General features: G+C 43.2%; 1 protein-coding gene across 3 annotated transcripts in view; it reads right to left on the bottom strand.

Moving 5' to 3' along the window:
• Positions 1-2,303: 2,303 nt before the first annotated feature.
• Positions 2,304-16,040, bottom strand: part of ECHDC3 (enoyl-CoA hydratase domain containing 3) — a 46,662-nt gene continuing 32,925 nt past the window's right edge. Inside the window, exons 1-5 of one of the 3 annotated variants that reach the window (XM_050936990.1) lie at positions 15,488-15,855; positions 13,028-13,149; positions 8,125-8,222; positions 5,229-5,429; positions 2,304-3,640 (exon numbers count right to left, since the gene is read on the bottom strand). In XM_050936990.1, the coding sequence (XP_050792947.1) occupies positions 3,308-3,640; positions 5,229-5,429; positions 8,125-8,222; positions 13,028-13,149; positions 15,488-15,639 (906 nt within the window). In that variant the 5' untranslated portion in view covers positions 15,640-15,855 and the 3' untranslated portion in view covers positions 2,304-3,307. Of the gene's footprint in view, positions 3,641-5,228; positions 5,430-8,124; positions 8,223-13,027; positions 13,150-15,487; positions 15,856-16,040 lie in introns of those variants that run through there. The other 2 variants (XM_050936988.1, XM_050936989.1) reach the window with 2 other exon arrangements.

Below are 16,040 nucleotides of genomic sequence, written 5' to 3'. Positions count from 1 at the left end.
TTAAGGATTTGAGAGAGACAGTTGAAGATACCACAGGCCTATATATTATATGTGGAGACCTAAACAGCCATAACAAATTATAGGGAAGTGGAAAAAACTGATAAGAATGGCAAATATCCAGATCAATTCATTGATGAAAATAATTTAGTAATACTGAATGATGGTACTCCTACTAGGTTTAATGCAGCCAATGGAAATCTCTCCTGTCTAGACCTTGGAATTGTGTCAAGTAGTATAGCAAGCAAATGCATCTGGGAAGTCAATAAAGAGGAGGGAATGGGAAGTATTTATAGTTTATCAAGGTAAAGGCAATGTTGAGGATGGAGGAAGGCCCCCAACTTGGAATATGAAAAAAATTAAACTGAGAGCAAATGTAACAAAAATATTATTGAACAATCTATAAGTGATAACACTGAGGAGTTTAGCAGCAATATACCTAAGGGAATTACAATGGCAGCGAAGTTAGCAATACTTAAGATATTAAGTCACCCTAAAGGTAGAAACCATGTACAGTGGTGGAATGAGGAACGTAAAAAAGCAATTAAAGAAAGGAACAAGGCATATAAGGAAGCAAAAAATACAGTGAATAGTGAGGCTTTAATGAAATATAAAAGAAAGGCAATTGTGAGAAGTAGGGGAAAGAAAGCTGGAGAAAGTACAGTGGGAAAACAAATAAAGATCCTAAACATCAGGCAGATTAGGAAAATGAATAGAATACGGAGTAAGGGCAATTCTGTACCAGGCCTCATTGTAGAAGGCCAATGGACAAAAAGCTTGAATGAAGAAAAGCAGAAGCCACAGCAGAAATCTTCCACAATGTTAGTAATGAAGAAAATCAGATCTAGAAATCTGTGTGATGGGGAAAAATTGTTAAAGAGAATCATGAAAATGGGAAGAGGTGGGAAGGAGATGAGAATACAATATTAAACACAAACTTCTGTATGAGGGAACTTCAAAAAACTATCGGTAAACGCAGTAACTCTGCACCAGGCAAGGATGGTGTACGGAACGAAATGTTAAAACACCTGAGTGAAGGAAGTCTGAAAATACCACTAAAACTATACAACAGTGTGTGGGGAACAAGTGAGCTACCAATAGAGATGAAACGTGTGGTTGCAGTCCCAGCATGGAAACCAGGGAAACTGCAAAAGAGACCTGATATGTACAGGCCAATTGCCCTTACATCATGTATGGGTAAAGCCATGGCAAGAACGGTGAACGAACAAGTAACAACATATCTAGAAAAAAAGGACTTATAGACAATGTGCAAACTGGGTTTGGGATGGGAAGGAATACAGTTGATCACATACTAAGGGCTGGTCTATACTAGTGGGGGAATCAATCTAAGATATGCGACTTCAGCTATGCTATTCACGTAGCTGAAGTCAAAGTATCTTAGTTCGACTTCCCTGGCCATCCTCATGGCGGCAAGTCGAATGCGCGGCTCCCCCATCGATTCCACTTACTCCTCCTTCTGAGGTGGAGTACGGGAGTCAGTTCAGGGATCGATTTATCGCATCTAGACAAGACACGATAAATCAATTCCCGATAGATAGATTACTACCCGCCGATCCGATGGGTAGTGTAGACATGGCCTAAGTGTAGAGAGGAAGGCACAAAAAAGTCTGAGAAAAAGAGTAAATGATAGTAGCTTTCCTAGATATTGAAAAAGCATATGACATATTATGGAGGGCTTATTGCGTACAATATCATCCACTGGCATAAAAGGAAAAATATATAGGTGGATAAAGGATTTCTTAAGTAAAAAACTATGCAGATCAGAGTAGGAAAAGCCTACTTTAGCATATATACACAATCATAAATGGCAGTCCGCAGGGGAGTGTTATCAGCTGTAGCTTACTCAATGTAATGATAAACAATCTCCCCAAAAGGATGAGTGCAGGAATAGGTACATCCTGGTTTACGATGAGCACACCATATGGGCTAAAAACTGAAACCAAGAAATAGGTGAGAAACAAATTAATGAAGCACTTAGGAAAAATGCCAAATGGGGAAATGTGGGGCTTTGAATTTTCAATTCTCAAAATGAAAGGAATGATATTCACTAAAAAGAAAATTAAAAAGATTAATTGTCTCTGTATGGACAGCAAATAGGTATATTTAAAAGCTATAAATTCCTGGATGTGACATTTGATAGGAAGCTAACAAGGAAGGATCATATTGAAAATAGTGTAGATAAATGTAAAGGTAAACAACTTATTTTAAAGTATTTCTGGATCCACCCGAGAAGCACAAAAGAAAGCAATGGCAATGCATTATAGAGCATTAACAAGACCAAATACTGAGTACCAATGCCAAGTATTTATTTCAGCATCGCAAACAATCTAAAGAAAGCTAGGTGCAATCCAAGTTCATACATTATGCATTACATGTGGTGCCTTCATCACAACACTATTGTGTATAATACAGATAGCTGCTGGTGAAGTGCCTTTAGCGTTAAGATTGACGTTATTGAACTAAAGCGTTTGGGCAAAAGTTATAGGAAACAGGGAAGATGAAAACCCTAAACAAATATATGCAGAATGCTGGGAATTCAGTGGACAACATGTGGGTGGGAGGGAGAACCCAAAAATGCCTCATGTCAACAGGATTGAACTGTGTACAAAAGAATGAAGAGAAAAGAAAGACCTAAAAGAAATTACCACATATAGCTATTGGAAAATGCATTATGCATGGAAAATCACGCTCCTGATATAAATGAACTATAAACTATAAGGGGAAAAGGAGAGCTAAATATAGTAAATTTAGCAAATCGATGTATATGGTAAATGGGGCAAACATTGCCAAATATTTACAGATGGGGAAAAAAGGAGAGTGGGGATAGCATTCTCCATCCCAACATTTGGAAGAAAGAAAGCCATGAGATTTAGCAACTGCATTAATTAACTATGCAAAACCTGGGGAAGCAAACAAAGTAGCATAGAACTTCACTGTTAGGAACAAAGTATCTTTGTGTAGAGGCACTCTCCCTGCTGAACCCTGGACACACCATCCAATAGCTGTGCAATATTGTTGCCTCTTAATGGCAGAAGACCAGATCCTCAGCTGGTGTAAACCAACATAGTTCCAGTGACTTTTACCAGTGCTATGCCAATTTACACCATCCGAGGACCTGCCCATAGTTCGAGCTGAACATACTTTCCTCATCACCATTGCCAGTGGCCATCACTCTCATAAGGGCTACACAATACAGAAGTGAAATACAGTTTTCAGCAACACCAAAAATACAGTCCCTGGGACTTTCACAGAGAAGACACTGGTGTGAGTTAGCTAAGCCTGAGCGTACTCATTTGCAAGCTGTGTTCACGCTATGTGACCAGGTAGGCTTGCGTTTCTGAATAAAGGCCTCTATTCCTTCCTGTCCATCTTTCAAGGTCAGATTGTCCACCATGACCTGGGAGGTCATTCTGTAGGCAGCATCAAGGTCCAGTGCCATCTGTTTGTAAAAGGTGGCTTTCCCCAGTGCCACAACAGATCGGCTGGTTTCACATATCTTGCGTGCAATTTTCATGGTCTCCTCTTCCAGTTTGTCTTCTGGTACCACCCTGCTGAGAAGTCCATGCAGTAATGCATCATGGGCAGAAATAGGCTCTCCTGTGAACAGCATCTCTAATGCAACCTGGACAGAAAAAATAAATCATACTGAGCCAGTTCAACTTGCATTGGTTTATGTCAGCAATTAAAATGGAGACATAAGGCCCAATCTTGTTCACCTCTGAAGTCACTGGCAAAATTCTCATGGGCTTCAATGGGAGCAGGGTTGAATCCAGAGGCAAAAAAGTTTCAGAAGTGCCCACAGATTTAAGGTGCCAACTTGAGTCACCTGATCCTGATACTGAGAAGTGCTGAACCCCCATGATTCCAACTGAAGCCAAGGGGAGGCGTGGGCACTTAGCATTTTCTAAAACACAGGCCCATGTTGGTGCTTTAAATTGGGCACACAAAAAGTAAAATAGAATAAAAATGAAGGCATGCCAAATCAGTGGGTAGTTTTTGAAAATGTTGGCCTTAGTTTTAGTTTTGTGTGTGTTTTTAATTAGACTCCTGGTTGCTCATGTTAGATCACAGCTACATCTATTTCTGTATCCTGCTTCCTCCAGTGACCTGTGTCTGATGCTTTAAATGAGAGGGAAAAAATCCATAATATACTTGGCTAATTGTACAGTGCTAAATATGGGAAGAAAATTGCCTTGCTGCCCATAGGGGCAATCAGCTGATATCATGAATCATAAGGTCTAACTACCTTTGTTATCGTCTTTGTTTCAGTAACTAGAAATAGAAGCATCTCAGACACATTTCATTTGATAAGATGTAAACACAGAAGTTCTAACAGTTGCAACAATGATGCTTTTTAATCTGATATGGGAGCACCTGCACATTAAAAAAATACAGTGACACATATTTGTACATGGAATTGTACCATCAGAAATATTGGAAGGATGATCCAGGAGCAGCTGTAGTGTCAAACCATTCTAACTCACTCAATAGAAAATGGACTAGATTTCAAGATGATGGCATCAGAGCCAGGAAATTAAGGGTTAAGGTCCCTTTCCTGCAATCTGACCTGCACAGGAGGACCCTTGCACTTGAGCAGATCCCCCCTGGAAAGCTTCTTCCCAGATGGATACAGTATGAGGACTGGCACCTGAGGTTGCACGACCCAAACAAGGCTTTGTGAAGTGCATGGTATTCCTTATGTAGTGAGTGAGGCCCATACTCACAGTCATCAGGAAAGAAATGGGGAGGAGATAAAGGAGGGTCATAGATGCTATTTAAAAAAGAGCTAAGCAGATCATGCTGGCATTGAAATGTCAGTGCTTGGCAGGAATGGATACCTAATGGGATTGGTATCCTGCACTTGGAGGGGTCTCTCAGCAGGGGGAAGCATCATTGTCTAAAGGAAAGAATTTACTGGCAGGAGGGAGAAGTGCTACTGTGCTGATCTGCTGCTGCTGTGGGAACCTGCTGCTTGGGATCAGGGAGGTAGATGAGCTGCTGTCCTGGAATACAGGTAATGTCTACACTATTCTTGGACTTCCCAGCCCCCCTCAGACCAATGTTTTTTTCTAAAGTTGCTTTTGGCAGTGGAATGTTTTTCACTACGAAGTGCTGAGTGAAGAAGGTGCATGGATCGGAGCTAGAGCATGTAAATACGGGGTCTACTTCCAGGCACCAGAGAGAGCAGTTCTCTCTTGAACACAGCCTACCTTTCTAGAAAGGGATCTTCCCACGGCCACAGCTGGTGTGGAACAGAACAGCCCGATGTTGACTCCAGGTGTAGCAAACCTGGATTTCTCACTCGCTACTGCAATGTCACAGCTCGCCACCAGCTGGCAGCCTGCTGCCGTAGCCAAGCCATTTACCTTGGCAATCACTGGTACGGGGAGTTTTTGGAGCAGAGTCATGACCTGTATGTGCAAAAGGAAGTGGTCAGAGGTCACAGATACGTAGGTGCAACATGTTCCCATAATCCAGGACTTGAAGACATTATTACAGATACAATAATTATCTTCACTGATTATTATCTGTAATATGGTAGCACAGTGTCCCATTGTGCCGGGTGCTGAATGAACATACAATAAAAGACAGTCTCTACACCCAAAGAGTATTACACAGAGATGAGGGTCAAGACACTTTTGTGGTACCGATCCCGTCTGTATAATGATACTTACCCATGTTTGAGCTCTGCAGATAAAAAGTGCTATTTACCTGCTAAGTGTTACCATGATTACTTAGATAAACAACTCACATTAGCACACTGTGACCAGATGACAAAATTCAGCTGGTTTCTTCACTCTCTTCTTGTGGAGGGTAATCACTTCTGCTTAATTATACCACACCTTGGCTGAAATCTCCAAATTCAGTTTTGCATTAGCTCTACCTTTATCTCAGTTATTGTGCTATTGTTTAAAAACTAGTGTTCAGCACTTCTTGAGACATGGAACTAGGCAAGGAATCCGTTTGTGTACAGTAATCACATCTGCAGGTATTTTCTTCAAAACATCCTTTTAAAGAAAAATACCGCATTTGTTTTCTTGTGTTTAAACATGTCAGGAGAGCTAGTTTCTACTCCAAAATGTATCAGAGTTTTGTGTGGGATAATAATACGTAGCTTCTAAACAGTGCTTTTCATCAATAGATTTCAAAGTGTGTTCCAAAGGAATTCAGTATTATCTCCATTTTACAGATGGAAAACCTGAGGCAGAGATGAAGTGATCTGCCCAAGGGCATGCAGCAGGCCACCAGCAGAGCCAGGACTAGAACTAATGTCACCTGAGCCCCTAATCCAGTGCTTTATTCACCAGACCACACTACACTGGGTATGTCACTTAACTTCCTTGGTTTCCCCACATGTAAGATGTAGCTATTTACCAATCAGACTTCTCTGCCACACAGAGATAAAGAGAGATTTGATTAGTACTTTTCAATCTCTTTAAGATCCTCAGATAGATGTGGCTACAGAAGTGCAAGATATTCTCGTTAGAAAAAAAGATCAGATCTTATTTATTTTAGTCCCCGGCATTTCATTTCCTCTTGAATCTTCTTTATCATTTTCATGGTCCCAGGAATATTTATCTGAAGCATGGTGCATTATTTGTTCCTTACACTCATGGCTAAATTATTACACTTGTCATACACTAAGGCCCTGATTCTGTATAAAACTTATGCACTAACTTAGCTTTTTACACTATAAATAGTCTGCTAATCCTCCTATATTTTTCTTTATTAAATCTAAGCCTACCTTGCTACATCAAGAACCCCAAAGAATGAAATATTTGAGCCATTCTATTCCCACCCGCCTGCTGATTACAGCTGGAACTGCTGATAACTGAAATTAATTATACACACAGGACAGTTTAATTTCCTTTGGTGTTAAAGTGGAGAAAATTGTCTACTCTTGATTCCACTCTATATGACAGTAGAACAAGTTTTATGTTGAGCTTCTCTTTTCCATGAACCAGTGGCTGTTTGCTCAAGTTGCCCATGGTCAGCATGGCAGGACATTGCTCAGATGGGGATTAGGCACAAGCTTGTATGAATAACACATGACTATCTTCAACCGGCGTAAGTGTAGCCGGCTCTGATTCAATGGGTGCACAATACTAAACAGCTGAGGGGACACTGGCCACCTGCAGCAGCCTCTTCCTTCCTAGCACTGCAACCTTAATCCCAGCCTGGTGCTGAGGGGAGGCCCTGAGAGGCAGGGGCTGGAGAGTGAGACCATCCCCTCACTCACCCTGAAGCAGCTGCTCCTGTCCTGCGGAGCTGGGGCTGGCTCCTCACTCTAGGTGTTGAAATCTTGCACACAGGGTCACAGTGCCACTCAGGTTCAGCCTGGCTGCCTCCCCATCATGTTTTCCTGGTTTTGCACCCTTAGTTTCATGATTTCTGTGGGTGCAACTGAACCCATGAACCCAACCTCAAGCCACCCCTGTCTTCAACTGAAAGGAGAAAAAAATCAGCCTTAAATTAAACATTTATCTTACTAATACAAAACAGGCAAATCCACGGGTGTTATCAGTATGTCTAATGGTACCTGGCACTTACACAGCAACTTTCTCTGAGGTTCTCAGAACTTTTAACAAATATCAGTAAATTAACCATTTGTCCCTATTGGTTTCAGCAGATCAACTAGGTTTTGGAATAGGACAACGGATCCTAATTGATGCAAGGTAGGTTAGGAGTATTATGCCTATGAAACAGATAAGGAATTGATCCATATTTGTGCAGAGTGCAAGACTCATGCAGTGATGACACATGGATCAAATATTAAAAAGATTTAAAGGAATATGCAACTATTATACCTAGTTTAGCGTATTTGCATATTGCAGATACAAGCCTTTAATCATGCGTAATCCTTCTACTTCTGTTTGAATTTGGAAAATGATGAGAGGAAATAACTTGTCCAAGATCAGAGAGTAAATCAGTGGCAGAATCAGGAGTCTAGAGCGCCAAGCTCTGCTCTAACCACTAGACCACCACATTCTCCCCCTTCTTAAACTTTTTTCATTGCTCCATTTAGCTCCTTACTGTAATAGTGGACTCACTGAAACGCCAACACCTCTTTATTGGCATTAATGCAAAACCAGCACCCTAGCTTACCTCAGCACAGGTCTCAAATACTTCAATATGGTGCTTCGTGTCCTGTTCACTAGACAATTCCTTTAAATCATGGCCAGCGGAAAATACAGGTCCTTCTGCTGCAAAGCATGCAATAAAATGAAGAGAAAGCTTCAAACATCACTGATCTGAATGAATCTAGCATCTTGGGCTGATGACAATGCAGAATGTAATAAGTCCTATATGGCCGAAGCAGAGATACCCAAAAAATGGGGGGGAGGGTACTTTGCAAAAACATCACAAAATGTTGGCTCCTGTTTTTTAGATCAAGATTTCAACTGCCATTGTACATACTGCTGTAGAGCATTTAGTCACACAAGCCCCATTGACTCTAATGGGCATTGTAAGGACACATCTGCAGAGGAAGCCCATGAGCTTTCATTTTCAGCTTCTCTTTGCCTCCCCTTGTAAGAACCCAGTGACATGCAACCAGTGATCTCACATCACTTGCTACTGAGCATCTCTTGTGTAACTTAGTGCAAGCCATGACAACTGGTCATCTAGGAGAGGCACAAAATGGCAGACATCATAAGAATTTACATGCACATAGCTCAAATATATTTCATCTCAAAGTCATCCAAGGCACCTTAGAATCTTAAATTGATATACAAGCCATATAAAGGGATCTCTTAAGCTGCTGAAATGCAGCCACCTCTGGGGTGAAAACATGACAATTTCTTAATGGTACAGAAGCACTACGGATTGGTTCAAGGCAGGAGGTACCTGCCAGGGCCGGCTCCAGGTTTTCTGCCACCCTAAGTGGCGAGAAAAGAAGAAGAAGTAAAAAAAAAACGCGCCGATTGGCGGCACTTTGGCGGCAGCTCAAAGAGGAAGAGAGAGACTGAGACACCTGCCGCTGAATTCCCGCCAAAGCCCTGGACATGCCGCCCTAATAGCAAACGGAGTGCCACCCTTTTGTATTGGCCGCCCCAAGCGTCCGCTTCCTCAGCTGGTGCCTGGAGCCGGCCCTGGTACCTGCATCATGACAAATCACGACAGGCCACATGTTCACCTTATTAATATTACTGCTGTGTGTGAAATGCTACCGAGCAACTCAGGTCTCCTAGGAGAAATCCAGAGAGGAGTTAGTGCTGCTTCTTGCAGTAGTGACACCCTCTCCTCAGCTCGGAGAGAAGGTAGTATACCAAATGCACTGCTCCTGAGCGAGGGGGGCTGGGCAGCGTGGGAGGCAAAGGAAAAGCATAGTGGGGCTGGCTCTCTGTGTGAATGCCTGGTGATGGGCGAGGATCGAACCATGTATCTCTAAGGATCCTCAAGCTCTGTGAAGTCAGGAGGCTGCAGCCCCTCAAAAATAACGTCAGGTCACACCCACAGAATTTTTGAAATTCTTTCCTTCATCCTGTTGGCTTTTCCTTGGGATGGGGGTAGTATTTGGCCCCCTGTGTTTAGCAGTTTCCTACCTCAGTCAATAGGAAGCGATGGGGTTTTACAGGGCTCTGCCCAGCTTCTCAGAAAACACCACAAAATAGTTATTCAGTGCAACATAAACAACCGTTCCTACCCAGTATGTGGGGGAGCTGCTCTGTTCTTAGGCTGATTAACATGGTTCTCTCCTGTTTACACAGCACTCAGCAGCCTCTGGTTAATATTTCACCCACGCTAAATAAAGATCAGGATTTTGGTGCCAGGTTGTTCAGGAGGGCAACAGACAAGAGCTGTCTTTTTTCTCAGATGGTTGTTGTGGGCAATGGTTGCTCCACCTCCAAAACTTTCATCTGTTGAGTCCCAGATGGCTCAGTTCTCTCCCTCTCTCTTCTCTCCCTGGGATCCTTTAACTACATGATGTGGTTGGGAAGACTGGTGTGACGGCACAGACTGAAGTGCCAGCAGTATGCAGAATACACCCAAATATATATCCCCCTTTATGTCGAACACAAAAAGTACTACCCCCTCCGATCTCTCAATGCTTACTAGAAATCTGCACCTAGATGAATGCTGAATCCTGGCCACAGCAAGGTAATAGTGGTAGGAAGAAGGAAGTCCCTCTCTATGGAGGGCATTTGCCCTCAAGGTAAGTTGGTCAGCAGTTTTGGGGTTCTTTAGAGCTTTTCATTGCTAATGGATACTTATGTAGCCAGGCACCAAAAAACATCCATGTCCAACTGCAAAGACTGTGTCCCATCCCTGCAGACAGACACAGCCCTGGCCATGCAGTTGTTCCCTTTGTGCCAGATTGTTGTAACTAATTATGTCTGGGAAAAAGCCACACACATGCCCTTAAAAAGCTCCTATTTATACAAAACACAGTAGCCTATGGGCCACTCCATTGCTAGGTCATGAAAAACTATCCCACAGGAGTTGGCCTGAGATCACTTCCTCTTCCATATCAGCTGCATTCCACTAGAACAATGAAACTGGAGTAGAGCTGGTTGAAAGTTCTCATTAAAAAAAAATTTAAAACAAAAAATATCCCCCAAAGTAAATATTTTGAATATTTCACAAAATTTTTACTTTTTTAATTTTGAAAAATTAGTATAACATTTCAAAAAATTGGTCATTTTCCCCTGTTTGTTTCACCCTTTGTTCTGTGGAGCATCCAAGGGCAGCTCATGAGTGTACAGGAGCCAGAATTTTCACAGGGGCTGCACCTAGATGATGAAGCTCATTACAGCAAGCGATAAAAAGTACCATGGACTTTCAAAGCTAACTGAAAACTCATCTCTCTGACCTGCCTTTCCCTCAATAGGCCCTTCAGCCACAGAGATATACACAAAATCCAACTCTCACTCTCATGCACACAAAATTAAAAAGAATTATAAACACATCAAGTTATTGCTCCTATAGGCCAGAAAAGAACAAAAAGATTGTTTATTGTTTTTTTTTCTATTTTATATGCTCTGGAAGTGCTCAGATATTATTGTTTTATTCCAGTTCTTATACCATGCTCATCAACTTTACCTATAGTGATAGGGGTTATAAGAGTATCAAGAAGGGACATAATCAGATTCGGCTCTTATATAATGCTGGTCACTTTTAGATCATTATCATGCTTGTCAGCTTTCCTTTTACAAATAGGGAAACTGAGGAAAGGTGAAGTTTGGAGACTTGTGCAAGAGTACAAAGGCGGCTAGTGATAGACCTGGGAATAGAATCCACATCTCCTGAGTCCCAATATTGTGTCCTAGCCACTGAACTTCTCAACAACATGTTATGGCATTGATCACAATATCAACATTAAGCACATGAGCCTCTGGAATTGCCACTGAAATCAATGGGAGTTGTGGGAGCTCAACACCTCTGAACAGTAAACTCTTTAAAAAAAAAAAAGGCATTTTCTTTAACCCGATGGTCATTGTAACCTAGGTTTTATTCTGTTAAAAATTCCCTATATATAAAATTGATTTTTTAAAAAAAAGAAAAGTAACAATCGGACTTATGAATCCTTAAAAATATATTGCAGTAACGGTCCAAAATGCCGCAGCTTACAAGAGGGTTTCTGCAGTGTTTGTCACTAGTGTAGATTTTATTTTTACTGAATGAAGAAAAGTTTAGTTATTACTATCATCAGTACTTATTATTGCACTTACAGAGCAGGGCCAGACCCTGCATGGATTTATGCATACGCTTAGCTTCACATGGTGTGGGTAGTACTCTCTCAGGTCACTTAGAAGGTATTGCTCACAGTGTGTAAAATTAAGCGTACATGTAGGACCTCTGATTTTAGGTCTTAACCAATAAAACATGATATAATAAAAAATAAAAAAAATAGTGTTTATCAAATAAACCCTGGAAATGGTTACTTGTATTTAAGGACTTGTCTACACAGAGCAGTAATGCAGACTATGAGGGGGTGATTTCTAAAGCACACTAATGTGTTGCGCATTAACTAGCCTGTGCAGACCCTGCTGGTGGGCACTAAAGGCTCCCTAGTGTGCTTTAGCATAGTGTGGTTCGAAACAGTACTAGACTGATGTACACCGGGGAACATTATGAAGAGGTTGCTCATTACAGTGTATACAAAGAGAAAACTCCAACATCCCTGATTTTTGGACTCATCGATTTTAAGGCCAAAAGGGACCATCAGGATCATATAGTCTGACTTCCAGCACATTGCAGGCCACAGAATATCACCTCCCCCCATTCCTATAATACGCCCATAACCTCTGGCTGAGTTACTGAAGTCTTTAAATCAAGATTTGAGAACTACAAGTTACAGAGAATCCACCATTTACATGCGTTCAAACCAGTACATGACCTGTGACCCACACTGCAAAGGAAGGTGAAAAAACCCCAGGGTCTCTGCCAATCTGTCCTGGGGAAAAATTCCTTCTGACTCCAAAAATGGTGACCAGTTAGCCCTCAACGTGTGGGTGAGACCCATTAGTCAAAAACCTGGGAAAGAATTCTCTGTAGTAACTCAAAGCCCTCCCCATCTAGTGTCCCATCACCCGCCATTGGAGAGATGGGCCATATACCCTCATCATACCATGCCCTTCATAAGCTTATCAAGCTCAGTCTTGAAACAAGTTAGATTTTTTGCCCCCACTGCTCCCCTGGAAGACTGTTCCATCTACAGCTACATAAAATTTAAAAATTGCTAAAAATAATCCCCTAAAAATGAAATTAATAAGCCCTGAAAAATAGAAACCCTACATATATGTAAGTCTTTGCTGGATCTCCAGATCTGTAACAACGTTCATCGAAAACACCTAATGAAGTTTGGGTAAGTATTGTTCCAATTTTACAGCTAGGTAAACAATGGCCCTAACTCTGCAAATTTGGAACTGACAGTGAACCAAAACATCCATTATTTGCCCAGCTCTAACACTGTCCAAACCACCACTAGGTATATGGCATTGTAGAACATAGCAGTTAACCCATCTTTTTTCCCAACCTTTATTTCCCCCTGAGGTCAAGGAAGTACCTGAAATGATGATGACTCTGAGAGCCTGGCTTTCGATATCATGCAAAATATCATCGCGGAGACACTTCAGCATAGACAGTGACAGAGCATTTCTTTTCTTAGGGTTATTCAAGATAACGTGTCTGTAAAGATTTTAATAACAAATTGGTCATGATAAAGTCAAACAAAATAGAATCTCTTAGACTGTTTCTGGAATCAAAGCTTTGGTCAAAATAAGGCCGGGCACTTGAAAGCTGTTATTTCATTTAATTTTATTTATTTGTATTGCAGTAGAGCCATGAGACCTCATCAGTGCTCAGGACCCCATTGTGCTAGGCACTGTACAATCATGTAACAAAAAGACTATCCCTCTGCTAAAGAATTTACAGCAGAATCCGGTTTTAAACTTGCCAGCAGAAAGCGTTTCTTGACAACTTGGTTGCCTGATGGGAGGCTGTCGTGTTCCTCTGTATCAGGTATGGACTGGTTACAGAGCTTACTTATACATACCAGATGTGTTGATCATTAGATCCTTGGGAGGCCACCTCATGGGAACAGACAAAAGTCATGTTTATTCTATGATTACTTCTCTCCCATGGTGGCAAAGGGTAAGAGCATGACAATTTCATAAAGTGAAGGCAGGAACCCTTTCTCCACTCCCCTCAAAAATACAAAATTTAATTTAAAAATTCCAAGCAACACACTTTGTGGGACTAAGGCACAGTTATGTCCTGTACCTCACTGTGTCTGTTTAGGGCCCAATCCAGCACACACTTAAAACCAGACATAACACTTGTGACTGTGAATAATCCCATTTAGGTCAACAGGACTACATTTGATGGGAATAAGCATGGGAGCCCTGGGCAATGGGGCTCCAGGCAGCCACAAGGGTCTGTTCATACAGAAGCAACTGCAGGATCTAGCCCTGGGGTTCTCAGGACAAATTTTTTGGTGGCCGCACTCGCTGATAGCTACTCTCACATTTTTTCCTATAATATTTGGTTAGCTTTAGGAAAAACAAATAAATATGCACATATGCATGTCCAAATTATTGTAATATATTTATTGCTAGCTAGTCAGTCTGCTGTGAAAGTGATATGAACAGACATACAAGTATCACTTTTCACAGCAGACGTACTCAACCCTGGCAAGCCTGGGACAAATTGAACACTGGATGGGGCAGGGTCAGGGGAGGCAGTGGGAGTTAGGGGCAATGGGGTTGGTAGGTGGATGGCCGGGGGAGGCAGCAGGGGGCTGGAGCCTGAAGCCCCACGGCTGCGCAGCCAGAGCCCAGGGCTGGAGCCCAAAGCCCCGTGGCCAGAGCCTGCCACCCCAACACACCAAGGCTGAAGCTCAAAGCCTGAGCCCCACCACTCCTGGGACGGTGGTTAACTCACCAGCTGCTCCTCCAGTGTTGTGCCCCAGGTGTCTCTGGAGAGGGACAAGGCCCAACCCCTGTTGGAGGATCCAGCAACCAACACACAGGTGGTGCCTCCAGAAGCACCCAGGAGGTGCCACTACTTTGCCACTTCTCCCTTACATCACAGTGCAGGAGGGTGTGGCTGCAAGAAAAGCCCCTGGTAGCTGCATTTGAGAAACACTGACTTTTGAGAAACACTGACAGCGCTTTAACGTGGATTGTGTAGTCATGGCAGAGCTCTGAGAGAGAGAGCTCTTCCAGGACCCTAAAAAGACCACCTCCATGAGAGGTGTATTTCACAGCACTCATGCACTGTTTACACTGGCACTTTACAGGGCTGAAGCTTGCTGTGTTCAGGGGGTGTTTTTTCACACCCTTGAGTGAGTAAGTTGCAGCACCGTAAATTGCCAGTGTAGACAAGTCCTTTGATTGGTAAACCTCTGTGGCGGGAGGCTCCTGGCTCTTCATAGGTCAGACAGCTCCATGCACACCATGGACGGTGTATTCAGGATTTTCTATACCACAAGGAAAATTTAGAAGTGCAAATGTGCTGTCAAAATTATTAAGCCAGGGACTGAACAGAATAAAAGACACATAGGAAGGCCCCACCGCTGCTCCTGTAAACTATTTTATGTCTTTATTTTTAAAAGCACTTTTAAAAAATGATCCCCCTCGGTTTTGATTATCATACTGGCCTTGAACTGTACCCCATCCACCTTTCAGTTACAATCACTCATTCCATTGCCAAATCTATGGGCTTTGTCCCATTAAATCACTGACACCAGAAACCCAGAGTTATGAAGATTAACTGCATAGAAAACTCTGCATGTCAGTGAAATCCATCAGCATTTCAACGCCTTTTGCTATTACGGGCGAGTTGGGGGTGGGGGCCAGTGCGTGACACACCCCTCGTGTTGGGGTTTGGGTTGTATACACAGTCCCACAACCGGAATGCCCCATGAGGGCACTAGGGAGAGTGGGGACGACTCTGAAGTCCCAGCGCTGGTCGGTTCTGTTTGACCCTTTGCTCAGCAGCTCTCACGGGTGCAGCGCAGCCTCACCTGATGCCATCCTGCTGCCGAGTGCTGGTGAGTTTCTCCAGCTGTGGCTGCTGCCCCGATCCAGCTGTGGCGCCGCTGCTGAACCCAGAGGCAACGGAGCAGCGCAGGATCCGGGAGGGCTTCAGCCTCCATAGTCTCAGGCTCGCAGCCATTGCTCGCTGGGGGGAGGAGTTGCTGTGCAATTGCGGGCGCCTTTCTGGCTCTTTGCTGACCCCTAGGCTGGCGGGGCTGTGCCGGGAAACGAGCCGGGGAAATGCTGCTCCTCCACCCGGTCACCCACACCAGGCTGCTCCCTCCGCCTGCACAGAGAGCCGGGGGCTGTTGTGCTCCCTCTGCTCTACCCGCACTCGCAGCCTGGTGCCGCCGTGCCCTGCCCCTCAGTGCAAAGCATCGCCATTCTGACTCGGCAGCACTCGCTGTGCACAGCTGTACGTGACCATGCAGGAGAGCAGGACAATGGTGAACTGGACCTAATGATTCCTTCCAGCCCCAGCCACTGGTGGGATGCTGTTATGCAGGCTCCCAAAGCACCAGTGACCTTCTTAATATGCCC

Source organism: Gopherus flavomarginatus, chromosome 1 (assembly GCF_025201925.1).
Source record: "Gopherus flavomarginatus isolate rGopFla2 chromosome 1, rGopFla2.mat.asm, whole genome shotgun sequence".
NCBI classification, from domain to species: Eukaryota; Metazoa; Chordata; order Testudines; family Testudinidae; genus Gopherus; species Gopherus flavomarginatus.
Note: the sequence above shows the minus strand (reverse complement) of the source record. Positions and strands in the feature narration are given on the sequence as shown.